The sequence below is a fragment of the Gadus morhua genome, chromosome 16 (genome assembly GCF_902167405.1).
Source record: "Gadus morhua chromosome 16, gadMor3.0, whole genome shotgun sequence".
Lineage (NCBI taxonomy): Eukaryota > Metazoa > Chordata > Actinopteri > Gadiformes > Gadidae > Gadus > Gadus morhua.
Window position 1 is genome coordinate 26,494,467 of NC_044063.1, and position 18,087 is coordinate 26,512,553.

The window sequence follows — 18,087 nt, forward strand, 5'->3', positions numbered from 1 at the left end:
GTCGTCCATCTTTATCCCTGTTATCTCTCTGTTTTCTCTCGTCTGACATCACATAAAGGTGTGAAATAATTGTTTATCACTATCGCAATAGATGCACTAATACGATGGAATGAATATTGATCGCTGTCTCTCTGTATGTGTCTGTGTCTCCTTCTCTCTCTCTCTCTCTCTCTCTCTCTCTCTCTCTCTGGTCATCTCTTCTCTCTCTCTCCCTCTCTCTCTCTCTCTCTCTCTCTCTCTCTCTCCTCTCTCTCTCCTCTCCTCTCTCTCTCTCTACTAGTTACCTGGTGTTTGGTGGAGGTGGACGGAGTCCAGAGGGAGGGATGGCTATAGTGTGCGGAGGAGGATGTGAAGAAGCTAAAGATGTGAGAGCTACACACACAAACAAACACAAACAACACACACACACACCACCCACACACACACACCGACAAACACAGCAGGCCACGCGCACACTGGCACCACACATTCTGACGGGCTCCATCCGTCAATCTCCACAATTTGTTTCCAACCCATCTCTTTGTGGTTTAAACTTTCTGTTTTGGGCTTTCTTTGGCTATTTGATTTCTCATCACCATCCTTTTGTTCTGTTTTCTGATCCGCTTACTTTGCTTCCCAGCTACTTATATATGAGCACCCTGTTCCTCTCTCCCCCTCTCCGTCTCTCTCTCTATCTCTCGCTCCCCTCCTCCCTCCCGCTCTCTTCCCGACTCAGTGGGATTATGCAAAATCCACACTCCTTATCTGTCAACGTTGGCGTCAGAGTTTTTACCCGCGGGTACTCTGTCTAGCACTCCCATTATCGCTCTCTCTCTCTACACACACACACACACACAACACACACACACACACACACACACACACACACACACACACACACACACACACGCATGCACGCACGCACACACACACACACACACACACACACACCACCACACACACACACACACACACATAACAGACATGCAGAAAGGCCTTATTAAACCGGTGTATTTTTAGCTGGGCCCTGGCGGAGTGTGTTATTAATGCTGCTTGGTGCCCTCCTCTGGAGGAATGGCTGGTGGGGTGCCAGCTCTCCTCTCTCTCCTCTCTCTCATCTCTCCCTCTCGTCTCTCTCTCTCTCTCTCTCTCTCTCTCTCTCTCTCTCTCCTCTCCCTCTCCCTCTCTCAGATATATACCACTACTGCATTATTTTAAATTCATCCAGTCATATAGAATTAACTGCAGCCCTTTTTAATATGCATAGACAGCAGTATGACAAATGAGCTGGCACATTTAGAAATGTGGGGGAATAGTTCCGGATCATTCTGATTTATTAGGAAGAAACACACCGACACGCAAAAAGAAGGACGCTTTTTGGTAGTACAAATAATTTCATTTCTAGAAGAATCCCCCCGGAAAAGGACGCTGTGATGGATGTTGACATTGGAGACACCCTCGCGTCCCCATGTTCACTTTGTGTATCCGTTTCTCTCTGTCTCTCTAACCTTCACTTCATTTACTTATTCTGTCTGGCTAATAACACTTTTTATAAACAAACACACATTGCAGGTCCACACACTCTCAAACACACACACACACACACACACACACACACACACACACACACACATACACACACACACACACACAGATGCTGACACAGACACACACACACACACACACACACACACACACACACACACACACACACACACACACACACACACACACACATACTGTATATACGCACACTGAAACTGCTAAGAGACCCTAAAATTACCCTTTTAGCACAACAATGCTACTTCTCAGGACCAATAGGTACAGCAAACATACTTTTATACCCCTACGGGCCTTGTGAGCCCCCCCCCTAACCGCTTTGCTGAGGAACCCGCCCTATTGATTTGCTTCCTCACAGAGATATCAAGTCCAGTAAACACTTGCTGACGATGATGGGGACTGGACCCTGGCTCACTGAGAGCACCACTTGCATGAGAACATATCGTCTTTCCCTCATTTAGCTCTCTCCCCCAGCTGCCTTGGTCCTCTGATTCAGCCGCCCCGCCCCGCCCCCTTGTTTTCAGCCGACCTTAAGCCAGCCAACCACCATGGAACAATGTTTGTGTTTCAATGTCTCTCTCTCTCTCTCTCTCTCTCTCTCTCTCTCTCTCTCTCTCTCCTCTCCCCTCCTCCCTCCCTCCCTCCCTCCCTCCCTCCCTCCCTCCCCCCAGAGCGGGAAGAAGACGGTGAAGGCGGTGCTGTGGGTGTCGGCTGACGGGCTCAGGGTGGTGGATGACAAGACGAAGGTGAGCGGAGCTCTGCTTGTGTCTCCGCTGCATGGACCTCAGTAGTTCATGTCAACAGCTTTGCTGACCGAGCAATGTTTCTGACAAATGGTTTAGGACATTTAGCACATTTTATATTATAAAAATGACTTCACAAAAAATGTAAGCGATAGCATTAATGAAAAAAATCATCCAATACACTGCTCCAATGCAGTTGGACATCAAAGTTTAACCCAAAAAACGTTCAAAGGTTCACCTTGAAACCAACTGCATGGTGAACCCATGTGTTACTTTAGTATTAACACCACGTGTGTGCATTTGTGTACGAGGATATGGATGTGTTTAAATGGTGTGTCACGGTGCTCTAACTCATCCCATGCACTGGAGAAGTGCCACGCCTCCTCCCTGTCCTCGTGTCTCCGGTGAACCGTGCATCGCGATGAGGTCACGCCGGTCTCTGGAGGACCCGCTGCGGGTGGCCGTTACATGCCCGACAACAGTGACACAAGTGCCCATATGTGTGTGTGTAGAGACGATTCAAATTTGAAGGTTTAGTCTGTCCAGGTTTAACATTTATATTCTGTTTTGGGGACCTCATTATTTCTGGTTTAGGTTTTAGACGTTGGTGAGGTCAGCCTGGGGTCATGGCAGGTGCGTCCCCATCTGGTGGCCGCTAGAGTCAATGTTTTCTGGGCCATGAAAGAATGAACATCTCTGCTGTGTGTGTATCGTGTTATTGTCTCATCTGTATGGTTATTGTGTTATTGCGTGTGTGTGTGTGTGTGTGTGTGTGTGAACTGTTTCCATGGGAACGTAGTGAGGACACAAGGCGTGCCTCTTGCAGTAAACGAATCAAGCTGTGAATGTCGGGAAGGTGATTACATCGCTGAAAACCCCAGAGCACACGCGGTCTACGGTCGGCCCAGACACCGCTACCCGACCACGCCCGCCCACTCACCCTGTTCATAGTGGAACAGACTCAAAGCTTTATTAGTACAGTTTAATGAACAACAGCATTCAATGTAAATCTCTTCCCCATCACTTTCCCTCGGTCTGTGTGCTGCGTACACTGTCTGAACCGTTCATAGCTCAGCGCCCACCGCCCACGGTGCGGACGTCCGGGGCCCCGCTGGGGCCCCAGCTCTGTGACGTCATCCCTGAACGCAGCGGGCTGGCAGTGGGCTGGCAGTGGGCTGGCAGTGGGCCGGGCGTGGGAGGTCCCTGGCAGACCACCCTCAATGGGGGCCAGAGAGAGAGAGAGAGAGAGAGAGAGAGAGAGAGAGAGAGAGAGAGAGGGAGAGGGAGAGGGAGAGGGAGGGAGGGAGGGAGGGAGGGAGGGAGGGAGGGAGGGAGAGAGAGAGAGAGATTGTTGACGGTGTTGTTGCTGTCTCGTCTCCTTGTTTATTTGAGGTCTTTCCCGTTTTGGGCCTTCCTGACCCCTCTGGTGGGCGCGTCTGGTTGCCATAGTGTAAGGATTTTGACCTGCTACACTCATAGGAGTTGGAGGAACGAAAACAATTCTTTGGCTCCGATGGCCCACACACAAACACACACACACACACACACACACACACACACACACACACACACACACACTTTGTCCTATAAGAACTGACATACGTGCCGACACACACACTTCCCTCTGCCTCCCCTTTCACCCCAGATCCAGCGGACCCTCTTCATTCACTAATTGGCCCACAATGAATAGCCTGCTATTTTGTCTCCCTTCCTTTTCCTTTGCTTGACCCTCCCGCACCCCCTCTCCTCCCTCGGTCTCTCCCCCTTCATTTGGATTTGAGGAGAGGATGTGTGCTGATGTGTGTGTGAACCCTTTATTCCTCCGTCTCCTTCCTCTTGTTATATATAGCCTCCATGCCTCCCCTTTATATGTCGGGGTTGTAGCAATGGCCAGTGCGGGGGGGGGGGGGGGGGGGGTAATGTACACAAAGAGCCCTTGAGGGGCCCCCCTCTTCTCCATGGACTCTATAGACTGGGCTGAGTACTCCTCTATTTGTAGTCGGATAGACGAGCAGTGTCAGAAAGACAGCTCCGTTGGGTTCAGCTTGGTTTACGTCTCCTCAGTGACAGAGGGACCCCCCTCCCCACACACACGCACACACACGTGTTTTCCTTCAGCTGCGAGTCCTCTGTTCACAAGATGGAGAGGATGAATAAGGCAATAGGGTGCTGGTGGGGGGGATCTCCAGGAGCCCATCAAGCCCTCTTGTGTAAGAGGTTCAGGCTTTTAAGGATGCGTGATGTGTCATTGGAAACCCCCCCCCTCCCCCCTCCTTGTCTCTTCTCAGTACACCTAAAAAGCCAGTTAAATGAAACACGTGTCGGATGGGATGCCCTCTGGTGAGTCCGTTCAAAGCAATGGATGGACAAGCTTTGCTTCAGCTGTTGAATCTGATCTACCCATGTCTCATGTCTCTCTGTCTTTCTCTTTCTTTCTCTGTTCATCTGTGTGTGCGTTTGTCTCTCTCTCTCTCTCTCTCTCGCTCTCTCTCTCTCTCTCCCTCTCTCTCTCTCTCTCTCTCTCTCTCTCTGTCTCTCGCTCCCTCTGTCTCCCAGGACCTTATCGTGGACCAGACCATAGAGAAGGTGTCCTTCTGCGCCCCGGACCGTAACTACGACAAGGCCTTCTCCTACATCTGCCGCGACGGCACCACCCGGCGCTGGATCTGCCACTGCTTCATGGCCCTCAAGGACTCAGTAAGAACACACACACACTCAGCAGCTCCAGAGACCGGGCTCCATTCCTTGGTTCCGACCCTCGCAGTGTGGCAGGTTCTAGCTTGTGAAGGGGCTGCAGGGAGAGCCGTTCACAGGCAGTTGTAAAGAGCGAGGACACACACACACACACACACACACACACACACACACACACACACACACACACCAAGCAGACGCACACCAAGCAGACACAGACCAAGGATGTGAGGTCAATTCATAGAGCGTGTCAGTGCGTCTCGCTCTGCAACCTGCGACCGGCAAGCAGCTGGACCCAGACTGGGGAGCCGGATTGATAATCGGGGGCAGGACACAACAGAGCCCTCTCTGTGGGATTAGAGCCTGGGATTAGAATGGAGGCGAGAGAGAGAGCGACAGAGAGAGAGAGAGAGAGAGAGAGAGAGAGAGAGAGAGAGAGAGAGAGAGAGAGAGAGGATGAGTCGGGACTTAATTGCAGATTGAAGAGAGATGAGAATGAAATGCGCCGGGCGCCACACAGGGCACAGACGTTTAGTGCACTCTGTCAACCAAAGAGTGTAAGGCGGATAATTGCGAGCTAATGTATGTTCTTAAACAGGAACATCGTAGTGAGATCCATTTTTGATTCCACCCCATTGTGCGAAACGGCCACTGCGAGGAATAAGCAGGGTGTTATTTTTATGAAACAGTGGTTTGTAATGTCTCTCGGTGCACTGGTGGTAATTGCTTTTGTCTCTCAGCATTCTGTCTGTGGACAAAGGTTGTGACTGTCATCAAAAAATCGTTTAAAGCTGCTGCAGGTAAGATTTGAGAGTTGTAAAGAGGGAGAGAGCAGGAGAGTGCAACATTTAGAAACTAAACAACAATATAATGTCCCCTACGTCCCTGCTCCCTCCCTCCCTACACATCTCCTGCATTGAGAAGTTTTGCATTTTCCATGCAACTGTGAAAGGCAAGATGGATTCTCTGAACCAATCAGGGAAGAGATCCCCTGATTTGTCAGGAATGAGTAGGCACATCCTACACATTCCTGACCAATCAGTTGATGATTTGATGATCACAAATCAGTACATATATAAGTGCATACTGAAAAAAAAGTCAATATGCACTAATATGAAACATGTATGCAATAATATGAAACATATGCAAAGTTAAATAAAAAAAATCCTGAGGCCGGCTCTGTGACGGCCCCGCCCTGACGCCTGTCGTTGTCCTCCACTCCACCAGGGGGAGAGGCTGAGCCACGCCGTGGGCTGTGCCTTCGCCGCATGCCTGGAGAGGAAGCAGCGGCGGGAGAAGGAGTGCGGCGTCACGGCCTCCTTCGACGCCAGCCGCACCTCCTTCGTGCGCGAGGGCTCGTTCCGTGTCGCGTCCTCCTCCTCCTCCGCCTCCTCTGGCCAGCAGGGCGGCGGCAGCGGCACCGCTGAGCGAGAAGACATCATGAAGCTGCAGGAGAAGAAGAAAGGTGGGTCATGATAATCATGATAAACTCATTTCATTTAGAAAAATGCATTAATTATTCAAAAAGTGCTTGTATAGCACTCTTTAAACCAAGATTTACTGATTAGGTTACAAACAATAAAAACCTCCATATCACAGAAAACGTGTACGCACCCAGCAGCCCCCACACCATCAGCACCCTACACCTCTGCACCGTCAGCACCCTACACCGTCAGCAACCTACACCATACACCGTCAGCACCCTACACCATCATCACCCTACACCATACCCGTCAGCACCCTACACCGTCAGCACCCTACACCATCATCACCCTACACCATACCCGTCAGCACCCTACACCTTCAGCACCCTAACCATCATCACCCTACACCATACACCATCAGCCCTACACGATACACCGTCAGCACCCTACAGCATCATCACCCTACACCGTCAGCACCCTACACCATCAGCACCCTACACCATACACCGTCAGCACCCTACACCCTCAGCACCATCAGCACCCTACAGCATCATCACCCTACACCATCAGCACCGTCAGCACCCTACACATCTGCAAAGCAGCACTGCCCATTTCCTGTTTCATTTCTTCATCCACTCACAGCATCCTGTCGCCCTCCCGCTCCTCCCTCCCCTCTCTCCTCTCTCTCTCTCTCTCTCTCTCTCTCTCTCTCTCTCTCCCTCTCTCTCTCTCTCTCCTCTCTCTCTCCCCCTCTCTCTGTCCCCGTCCTCAGAAATGCCCAGTGCCGTCCCGGCCCTGCCTCCCGGCGCGGCCTCCCCCCCCGAGGGCACGGCGTCCCCCCTGGAGCCCGGCGGGCCGCACGCCATCCCCCGGCGCCACGCGCCCATTGAGCAGCTGGTGCGGCAGGGCTCCTTCAGGGGCTTCCCGGCGCTCAGCCAGAAGAACTCGCCCTTCAAGAGGCAGTTGTCCCTGAGGCTCAACGACCTGCCCTCCACGCTGCAGCGAAGGACCGACTTCGAAACCCCCGGAGGTGAGTCCCCAGTCCGGCACCAGACCCCACCACACGGACCCCCTCCTGGGACCGGCCCACTGTAATGGCATTCAAGCCCCCCGGCTCATCCTTGAAGTAGCACATCTGTTTGGCATTTGAAAAGATAGTGTGTGTGTGTGTGTGTCTGTGTGTGTGTGTGTGTGTGTGTTGTGTGTGTGTGTGTGTGTGTGTGTGTGTGTGTGTGTGTGTGTGTGTGGTGTGTGTGTGTGTGTGTGTGTTGTGTGTGTTTGTTTGTGCCCGTCCAACGCTCCTTCAGTGGCTTCACATCAGCTCATGCACGTTGAGCTACCAGGGTGGAACATGTACTTCAATTAACTTCCACCACCCGGCATTAATTACTATGCATCTGCTCCATCTCTCCGGAGTCAATCATCCCTCTTTATCTGTCTCTCTGTCCATCTCTCTGTCTCCCTCTCCCTCTCTCTCTGGATCTCTCTCTGTCTGTCTCTCTGTCTCTCTGTCTCTCTGTCTCTCTGTCTCTCTGTCTCTCTCCCTCTCTATCTCTCTCCCTGTCTCTATCTGTATCTTTCCCCCTCTCTCTCTCTCTCTCTCTCTCTCTCTCTCTCTCTCTCTCTCTCTCTCTCTCTCTCTCTCTCTCTTTCTCACTCTTTCCCTCCCTCTTTATCTCTCCCTCTATCTCTCGCTGTCTCTCTCTCACTCTCTCTCTGTCTCTGTCTCTCTCTCTCTCTCTTTCTCTCTCTCTCCCTCTCTCCCTCTCTCCCTCTCTCCCTCACTCTCTCTCGATCTCGTTCTGTCTGGTTCCTCACTTCCTGTTGTGCATATGCGTTACGGGATATATCCTGAGTGAGCGGAGCGGCGGTGCTCTGAGGAGTGGTGAGGGGAGCCGTGTCTCCCTGGCGTTCCCTGAGGCGCCGCCGCTGGTTCATTTAAACGGTGTCAGCCCCAGCGTCTGTCCGTCACACCCCTACTGTGACTCAGGGACATATCCAGTCACCCTCCCCCACCCCACCACCGCCACCTCCAGCACCACCACCACCCGTCTGTCATGTCGTTCAGTGTGTATCTCCACACTGGGGTGGATGAGTGAGGTGGTGGAGGGCTAATGGTGTGATTTGCAGTCAGAGCTCTCACTCTCTGACTGAGCCCAGCCTGTGATGATCTGCAAACCCCCCACCCCCCCCTCCCCTCCCTCGCCCCATGTTCCTGTCAGGGATGAGTCCTGTTTACTGGCAGCTCAATGACAGGATGCTCTTAACATGTATGCATACGCATGCACGCACACCACACACACCACACACACACACACACACACACACACACACACACACACACACACACACACACACACAGACACACACACACACACACACTCACAACACACACACGCACACACACTCTCTTGCATTTTCTTTCTCACTCTCAAACATACACACACACACACACACCAAAACACATGCACACACAGTACACTGAGGCAAACACACCACAGTGTCTTATGCACGGTAGAGTCATATCCTCAGCGATCCTGAAGAGTGAGGCTTAGTACGACGATAGCGGGGATGGAGAGTGAGCAAACGGGTAAACCACCTAAGATCAGGATGTTATGAAAACACTTTATGAGGTGATTGCTTTCCCTTAAATCTCCTCTAATGGCTGAATCTCATGCCGCTTTAATCCCCTGAACACAATCGTCTTTCTCGCTCGTGCACTCACTCTTGCTCTCGCCTCTGTTTGCACTCTCTCTCTCTGTCTCTCTCTGTAGCTCTCTCTCTCACCCACACAAACATACAACAAACACACACACACACCAATACCAATACACAACACACACACACACACACACACACACACACACACACACACACACAGCAGTTATATCCGATAGGGTTGCCTCTGTGCTCCCTTGTGGTGCTCTGTGAACAATGTGTGTATTGATTTGTGTGGTCAATCAGCTGCACTGGTTAGCCTGGGCCCAGGACACACCTTCTGTCAGCCCTTAAAGCTGTCACTATGCTCTGGGAACAGAAAGAAACACACACACACACACACACAAATGCCCCCCCCCCCCCCACACACACACACACACACATACACACACACCCAACTTGCCTTCGTCCCGTCATGCGTTCAAGGTCACGGACCGCTCAACCAAACCCCATTGTGTGTGTGTGTGTGTGTGTGTGTGTGTGTTGTGTGTGTGTGTGTGTGTGTGTGTGTGTGTGTGTGTGTGTGTGTGTGTGTGTGTGTGTGTGTGTGTGTGTGTGTGTGTGTGGTGTCCACAACAGTAAGACTGTTGGGCTAGATTACTTTCGATCTATTCAGTCAACCTCGGTAAACACAAAGGTTCAAAGCAGGTCTCTTCAGATGGTCCTGGGAGATCGGGGAGCTGATACTCTCTCCCAAAGCCAGGCATTGTGAGGCACGGTTAGAAGGGAAGGAGATGGTGCGTCTAACTCACAGATTCCCAACCCCCGGTGCCCGGACCGGAGCCGGAGCGTGGACCCGTTATTATTCTTGAAATATTTCCCAAAAAAAAAAAAAAAAAAAAAGTATAACTTATTTCCTCTACATAGCCATAAAATCGATCAATATACAACTGAACCATTGTAAATTAGGACCTGTAATTGCACCGTGTATTTGCACTATTTTGTGTTTATACTCTCAGGTGAATTTTCTTGTGTTTCTCTCAAGCATTTCATTGCTTTTGCTTTAATCGTTGAAATATGACAAATAAACCATCTTGAAAAACAGCCACATCCTATGCTTAATAATTATGGATCTTAAAATTAAGGCATTAAAATTGACCACCGGTCCTCCAAACTCTCTGAATATGCCGATCCTTGGAACAAAAAAAGGTTGTGAACTCCAGGTCTGAGCTCCGCCTGCTGCGGCCGGCAGGCTGTGGCAGCGCAGAGGAACACGGCTGAGGAGGATAGACAGACACCGTGCTCCAGCGCATCCTTCCTGTAGAGCGTGTCGCCCCGATCCTTTTTGTTTTTACCAACACAACCCACTCATTATGGTGCATTGTGTAGGACACCTGACGCACAACGCATCGTCCAGGAGAAAACGTTGAATAGGGCACCATGGAGATGAAGGCTGTGGGAAGAGAAAGAGGATAATAGCAGAGGTAGAGTCAAAAGGAGGGGGGCTTTGAGGGGGCAAGGACTCTCAACACTATGTTCTCAAAGTCCTTCTGCTCCGTTTTTCTGCTTTGACTTTTGTCTACCCTATCCTTTTTTTAGACGTTTTTGGAGCAGAGTGGGGGCCCTTGAATTGTGTGCTTCTGTGTTTGGGTATGTGTATGTTGGTGTGCACATGTGTATTGAATAGAGTGCGTGTGCGTTTATGTTGAATTGAAGTGTATACTTGTGTATGTGTGTGTGTGTGTGTGTGTGTGTGCACGTCGTGAATATATCTGTGTGTGTGTGTGTGTGTGTGTGTGTGTGTGTGTGTGTGTGTGTGTGTGTGTGTGTGTGTGTGTGTGTTGTGTTTTTGGGTGTGGTGGTTCAAGGCTTTATTCCAAAGCAAGACAAGGACTGGGAGACAGGAACATCCTGCCATTGTACGAGTCCTGGGCTGGGAAAGTCAAACACGGCGGAGTCATTTGAAAGAAGCAGCTAATGCTCTCTGCTAAATCTGCAGCTTCTGGAATTTCCAATATGGAGCCTGAACATGACTCAGCGGATTATTGAAAAAGAAACACATACATGCAGTATTCATCATCTGTGCTTGGTTATTTCTGGCACCACAGAAAGTGTGTGTAAATGAGGCTGTGAGCTATGAAACTATTCACTCTAGAGTGAATAAGGTTTTATGTATGGGGTGTGTGTGGCTATGCTGTTTTGTTAATCAGCGGATAGCCTCACAGTTAGCCTCGTCTGCACTTTATATGTGCCTGATGCTCACCGGATCTGTTACCCAAATTAATCAAAGAATGACCCTCCTCTCTCTTCTTTTCCTCCTCCTCCTTCCCCCTAATCCTCCTCCTCCTCCTCTTCTACCTCGTCCTCGTCCTCCTCTTCCTCTACCTCCTCTACCTCCTCCTCTCCTCCTCCTCCTCCTCCTCCTTCCTCCTCTCTCAATCTTTTCCACTAGAACTAGAGATGGACCTGGGTTTGTCTGATGAGCCCGACTGCATCAACGCCCTCTGCAGCCAGATCAACGCCTCCTTCACCAAGCCCCCAGACGAGTACTTCACCCTTCCCGTCAGCTCCTCCAACGGGCTCCCGGCCTGCACCGGGCCCCCCGCCCTGCCCCCACCCCACCTGCACCGGTGCAAGGTACGAGAGCTGAGCGGCACGGCCCTCAAACCTCCCCAGGAAGAAGCTTTCTCCTGTCGGGACATTGTTCTTTTTGCCGAAGATACTTATTAATAACTTATGGGCTATGGGAGTCACAAATAAAAAAAAGAAAAGAAAAGTTTTACACTTAAAATTGTTATCTTTTATGTTCTGCTTGGTTTTTGTCCTGTAAAGTAAAATAAAATATGTCGCACAAAAAGATCGGACAAACTCAGGACTCAGGAAGCACAGGTTTCTGAACCGTGCACACGGGTCCCCATGGCGACCGACTCCTGGCTTTCACGCTGAAAAGTAAAAGATACCCGATTTTTTATTGATCTTCCCTTTCCCCCCCTATCTATCTGTTTAGCATCAGCCACCTCTTCCTGGTGCAGGCGGACCCTCCGCTCCACTCTCCGCCACCGTTTCCATGGCGATGCAGATGCCACAGCGGACACAGGACGCACGCCGTCCGAGGCCGAGCGGTGGCTTGAAGAGGTCGCAAGGCCGTCCACGCACAGCAACAGACCCCTCCCCCTTCATCTATGGCCCCGCCATCGGCCCCCATCTTCCCCACCATCCCGGCCCCGCCCACCATGTCAGTCAGTCCCTCTCCGGTCAGGTCGCCAAGTCGTCGGCCCCGGTGTCCTCCGTCTCATGTCCCACGGCGGCATGGCCAACCCACTGATGTCCGTCTCAGGACCCTCCCCCATGCCCCTCCCACCCATGTCCCTACCCTCCATCCCGCTGATCCCGGGTCCTCCCATGTCCGGCCCCCCCCACTGTCCCTCCCCTCCATGTCCATCCCCACCATGTCCGGCCCCCAGCATGTCCGGGGCCCCCATGATGCAGCCCCTCCCTCCCCCGGGCCCCCAGGGGGCCCCCTCTCGGCTCCATGCAGCCCTTCCCGCTGGGCTTCGACCCGGCCCCGGCCCCGGGGGGAATGTTCTCCGCCCAGCCCGTGCAGCGGCCTTCGTGCCCATGCAGAGCTACATGCCGGGCCTGGCAAGCAGCATTGACCTACCCCAGCGTGCCCCGTGGTGGGTATCACGCCGTCCCAGATGGTGGCCAAGTCTTCTGCACAGCCGCTGGCTCGTCAGGCGGCCCCATGGGCTCGCTGGGCGGGGGGGCCAAGGTGGGCTCGCTCGGAAGTGGCGGTCGGCCATCACCACTCTTACACCGGGGGGCCGGGCGCCATCGTACACGCTGTGGGCTATTCCACGCCCACGTTCCCCTCCGGACAACCACTGCCCGCCATAGTGAACGGGCTGCCCGGGCACGGCGCCGCCCCCACCGGCATGGGCCTGCTGAACGGCAACGCCAACGGCGGCGGGAACGGCCGAGGCGGAGGCAGCGTCTGGCCCCCGGAGGGGAGCAGCTACACCGCCCCACCTGGCCGCTGTGGTTCCCAGGAGGCAGACCGCTCGAGGCCAAGGGGCAGGCGCTGGAGAAGCAGGCCCGCGGCGGCGGGCACGGCAGCGTGGCGCTGCGGGCGGCGGCGGCGGCGGCCAACCCTTTTCTCCAACGATCTGCAGAAGACATTTGAGATCGAGCTCCTGATACGGAGACACAAGCCTTAGCGCTATTCGCCGTAGCGCTGGCAGTCCCGGAGTCAATCCGAGCGGAGTAGTTCTGGCGCTTTCTCATGAAGCAGGATGCAACCCACCCCATCCCCCATCCACCCGTTCTAGCCTAGCCTCCGTCCCACGATAGCCTAGCCACTCGCTAAACGCCTCTCTCGAGGAGGGGATGGGGTTAATTCATGGATTGCTTACATGACCCTCGACGTGTGGATGGCTGAGGCAGCTGGCAGAGGAAGTGGCAGGTTGCTTAGCGCCTGGATCCCGGGACCGGGCGCTCGTCGGCTGAACCTGTCCACCGCCTCTCGGCGTTGGCTCGTGTCCGCAGCGCTGCCCGCCGCCACGCTCCTACTGGTCCACGCCGCTCAGATTTAACCGACATCCCCCTCTAAAGGCTGCAGGCCGCGGGCAGCGTGCATAGACCCAGGACATTGGGGACGCCACCTGGTACATTCCTGTCCATTACCTGTCTTCGCCATTTTCTTTCTTTCTTTTTTTCCTTCCTTCCTGTGTGGGGTAGGGCGTTCTGTAAGCTAGCAGACAGGCCTTTATCTGCCGTGGCCACGGAGCAGGACGAACGGAGGGGCAGAGATGGAAGGACTGTCAGCTGAAGAGATTCATGGAGATTTAAACCAAGCACAGCCCAGCGGGCGCTGAGCGCAGAAGAGCCGGCCAATGGGACGCAGTTGACCAACAGGAGAGGATGAAATCACTTATAGTGGAAGAGATCGATGGCCAAAAGGATTTTATTATTTATTGAATTTATAGTTATATTATTATTATTATTATTATATATTATTATTATTATTATTATTTTGAATTGTAACACGTTATAGTTATATCTCAAGTATCACTTTTCTAAACAGTGTGAGAGGGGCAGCCTGTTTTATTAATTGTTCATTTCTCTCCATGTATTTATTTAGTTTAACTTTAAAGGACGGGAAACAAATGAGTAGACAGACAATGGATGTGAGGGGGGGGGGGGGGGGGGGGGACATAAGACATGATTCCCACAGGAACCGTGAACGGAACCAGATTGCCAATGATAACAGGCCAGTATACCACCGCCTGGCGTTGTGTCACCACACACACACACAAGATGTGGAGAGTGTAAATAGAAGCATGCTTTATGGCCCAATAGCTGTCATGTTATTCCACTGCATCCAGAAACAGGTCAGTCCCCCCCAATGTTCCCCAGGCTATACATGGAACCAGAACACAATACAAACACCACCGCAAGACCCACTGGGATAGGGTGGGAACACTCCAGACACCTGGAGAGTTACAAACTCAGTGACTCTCTTTGGTGACCCCCCCCCCCCACCCCCCCACCCCCCCCCATGACACTGTGCAAGCGGTTCCTCAAAGACAATGCACTACATTCCAGCTGTGAGTGCCCCCCCTCTGCAGGGTCTGGATACAGGGTTTAGAGCGCGGCCCCCTCCACTGTGACCCGCGCCAGGGGGCCCCCGCGTGGCCCCCGCCATTATCAGCAGCGCTTCAAAAACCAAAACATGACCGGGGGAACGGGATGAGCGGTGAGACAGGAGAGATGGAGAGAGCGGAAAAATGTAGGAATAATAGAGAGAGAGAGAGAGAGAGAGAGAGAGAGAGAGAGAGAGAGAGAGAGAGAGAGAGAGAGAGAGAGAACGGAAGTGAGACAAGCTACAGGAAAAGGCGTGAGTAAGGAATATAAAGGGACGAATGGATGGAGGAGGAAATACAAGAGTTTGCTGGGAAAGTGATGGAGAGGAGCGGATGGCGGTCGGAGCCAGGAGAGAGATGTGTGGCAGCGGGGCGATCAAAGGGGGAATGCTAACCGCGGAACAAAGACATGTTCATCACCTAGCATACCGCCGGACGTGGACCGCCTTTGACCAGTGGAACAGACCAGCTCTGTGAACGCTCCCCTCTACGCCTACACATGCAACACACCCGCACACAGATACACCTACACATTCAACACACACACAAACGTGCACACGCACACAAACACAAACTCCCAATCCAACATCGCATCAACGCCTCTTAAAAAACCCTGCATTGAAGAACAGCTCTTTTCACTCATCTATCGTAGAGCCACATATTACAAGGCTGGAATCACATGCAATGTTATTTTTTACAGTATGCTCAACTCCATATATAGCTAATGTAAACCTCCGGCGCGTCAGGGCGTCAATTGTTTAGACTCGCTGTTCGAGGCATGAAGGATGGGTTCCTTTCAGAGGCCACGGTGTTACGAGAGAACACAAGTAAGACCCTGCGAGATAGAAAGAATCTCGGTTCGGAACAGCTTGGTGTGTCACAAAAGAAAACGCAAAAAAACACAACAATAACAGGGCTTTTCTGGACTGCCAGGGCAGTCCCATGGTCTCCAGAGCTTCTAGTACAAAATGCTAAGAATCAGACCATAGCTACATTAGCATGGGTTAGCCGATTCCCCATGGCCCTTTCATACGATGTATGGCACATTACATCCCCAGTCAATTATGGCAGCAAATCAGAAGAAGTATTTGGAAAACAAGGGTTTTATCCTCATTGGTTCTCAACAAGAGTAGTCAAATGACAACAGCAGCTGTCTGTTTCATATGGCGACAATTAGAGTCGTTATGAAGACACTGTTATCTCTAAAGGGGATTCCCATTGGTCACTTTAATTGCTTTCCCTCTCTTCCATTGGGTTAGAGGAGCTCAGTGATCCCCTTTGAAAAGGGGGACCACGATCTCCAACAGATCCATTCACATTGACACCGCACAGTCTCAAATGTATGGGACTCGATACTGTCCATCCCAGGGGATTACGCCTCGGCTGGCTCGAACAAATCGCTATTCTCCCTCTCTAGATCGCTCTATTTAGGAGACAAATCAATCAAACAAGAAATTGATATTTTATTTCTTAGAAATATTGTTCTTTTTATTTGTACTCTTCTGACTCTTTTTCATGCCCTCCAAATTCTATGTAGGTTAATTATGTTAAAGCATTAAAGCGAAACTAAATGACCTCATACACTTGATTGTAAAACCATAGGTTAGAGATGGTAACAAAAACAAACCAGTGGAGTTTATTTTTAATCTTTATTTACAGATTTTTTGTATTTAAACCTACATATTTGTATTGTAATTACATTGTACAAAAGATGGAAATAAAGTAATATAATATTACACCTTGTTTTTTGCTATGGCTGTTGTATTTGTTATTCTCTTCTCTCTCTCTCTCTCTCTCTCTCTCTCTCTCTCTCTCTCTCTCTCACACATGGAGGGGTATGCAACTCTCAACCAGTAATAGACCTACGATGACGAGGAGAGGAGGGTGAAGTAAACATTATTCTTGCGGTATAAATAGACAGATGCACAGTGTCATTAAAGCCAAGTAAGCTAATGCCCGTGGAATTGTTTGAATTAACCAATAGATTTATCCATCAGACACACACAAGGACACACACTTCGTTAACCGTAAAATGAAAAGGCCTAATGGCCTGCCCTGTTTACTTTTTATTGGTAGTCAAATTAAGATAAAGAAGAGGCCTATTTTATCTACGAGTAACAAACAGAAAAACAAATGTTAACAGAGGTAATATTAATTGTTGTAATGAACAAACTTGGAACAGGACATTTAATCACAAATTTGCATTGAATCTTCCTACATCCTATTACATTGTTATTATTTGAAGTAATATTTAAAAACACAGGCAAAGATATATACACATACATATCACGTTTTATATCTGTATAAATGTGTAGAGGTCACGTGAATTGTAATGTTAGTTGTAACTATATCAATAATATCGATATAAGGGCTTTGTAAAATACTATGATAAAACAGAACAGGTTTATGTTCACACTATAAATAATGACTCGTAAAAAGTCCTTGGAAGAGAGGGAATGTAGACCCAGAAATAAAAGTAGGCCTCGCTCTGCCGAGAGGAACCGGAACATCATACCTAAACCAAAACAAAAGGTTGATTCAGCAACCAGCCTTCACCCCAGCTGAGCCCCCAGCCCCCCCCCCATCACCCCATCTATGTTGCTGATATACTGTATATATACTGTATCTATATATACATACTTACATCGTCACCAATGGTTAGAATATATTCTAATATTAGACCTACATCCACACACATGGGCATCTGCAGATGGTTTCAGCTGTGCTGAAACAGACTGAGATCTGAGATCTGCGCCAGGTGAGTCGTATTAACAGTAATTCATGATAGTGGCAACATATAACATGAGTTACATTGTACTGCCCCTGCATCAGTGTGTGTGTGTTTGTGTGTGTTTGTATGTTTGTGTCCAAAAACAATTACCTTCGCACTGGGCCCCAAGAAGCAATAAAGTTGACTTTACACTAACTTCAAGAAATAATTGGTTGCCATGGATACAGAACAGGCACAGTCACAGTCACAGTGTGCCACAGTCAGCACAATGACATACTACAAATTGGCATGATGAATTAAGTACAATATCTGAATGGATTTGCAATACGATTCGGCCAAAACCAATTCCCGAATGCATTTAAAAAAAGGGGTAATTTGTCAACGCCTGATTTAGATTGTGGCATAGACCAAAGAAAAAGGTCTCTCTCCGTGTCAGACAGCGACTGGAACGTCAGATATTGCGAGAGCAAAAAGAAGAGGCCTGGTTCCAACACACTGTGTGTCGGACAGAGACGCGCCACCGCTACGGCGAGGACCACCGTAGGGTGTGACCTCCACTTGGCCCCATGCGAGCCCACCACAAAGCTGCTGATTGGCCGGGAGGCCGGGAGGCCTGGGACAGCGGGGCCCAGCGGCAGGCGGCGCTGCTTCAACAC

The 18,087-nt window shown here is 50.7% G+C and overlaps 1 protein-coding gene across 1 annotated transcript; it reads left to right on the forward strand.

The window, feature by feature from the left end:
- Positions 1-1,675: 1,675 nt before the first annotated feature.
- numbl (NUMB like endocytic adaptor protein) lies at positions 1,676-16,436 on the forward strand. Its single transcript, XM_030381523.1, is given in 21 exon segments — positions 1,676-2,285; positions 4,839-4,979; positions 6,204-6,441; positions 7,173-7,430; positions 11,517-11,674; positions 11,677-11,695; positions 12,072-12,083; positions 12,086-12,156; positions 12,158-12,194; positions 12,197-12,292; positions 12,295-12,377; positions 12,380-12,469; positions 12,472-12,516; positions 12,518-12,547; positions 12,549-12,660; positions 12,663-12,710; positions 12,713-12,763; positions 12,766-12,848; positions 12,850-13,117; positions 13,120-13,211; positions 13,213-16,436. Coding segments are annotated over 21 exon segments (2,193 nt in total). The 5' UTR covers positions 1,676-2,087; the 3' UTR covers positions 13,276-16,436.
- Positions 16,437-18,087: the final 1,651 nt, after the last annotated feature.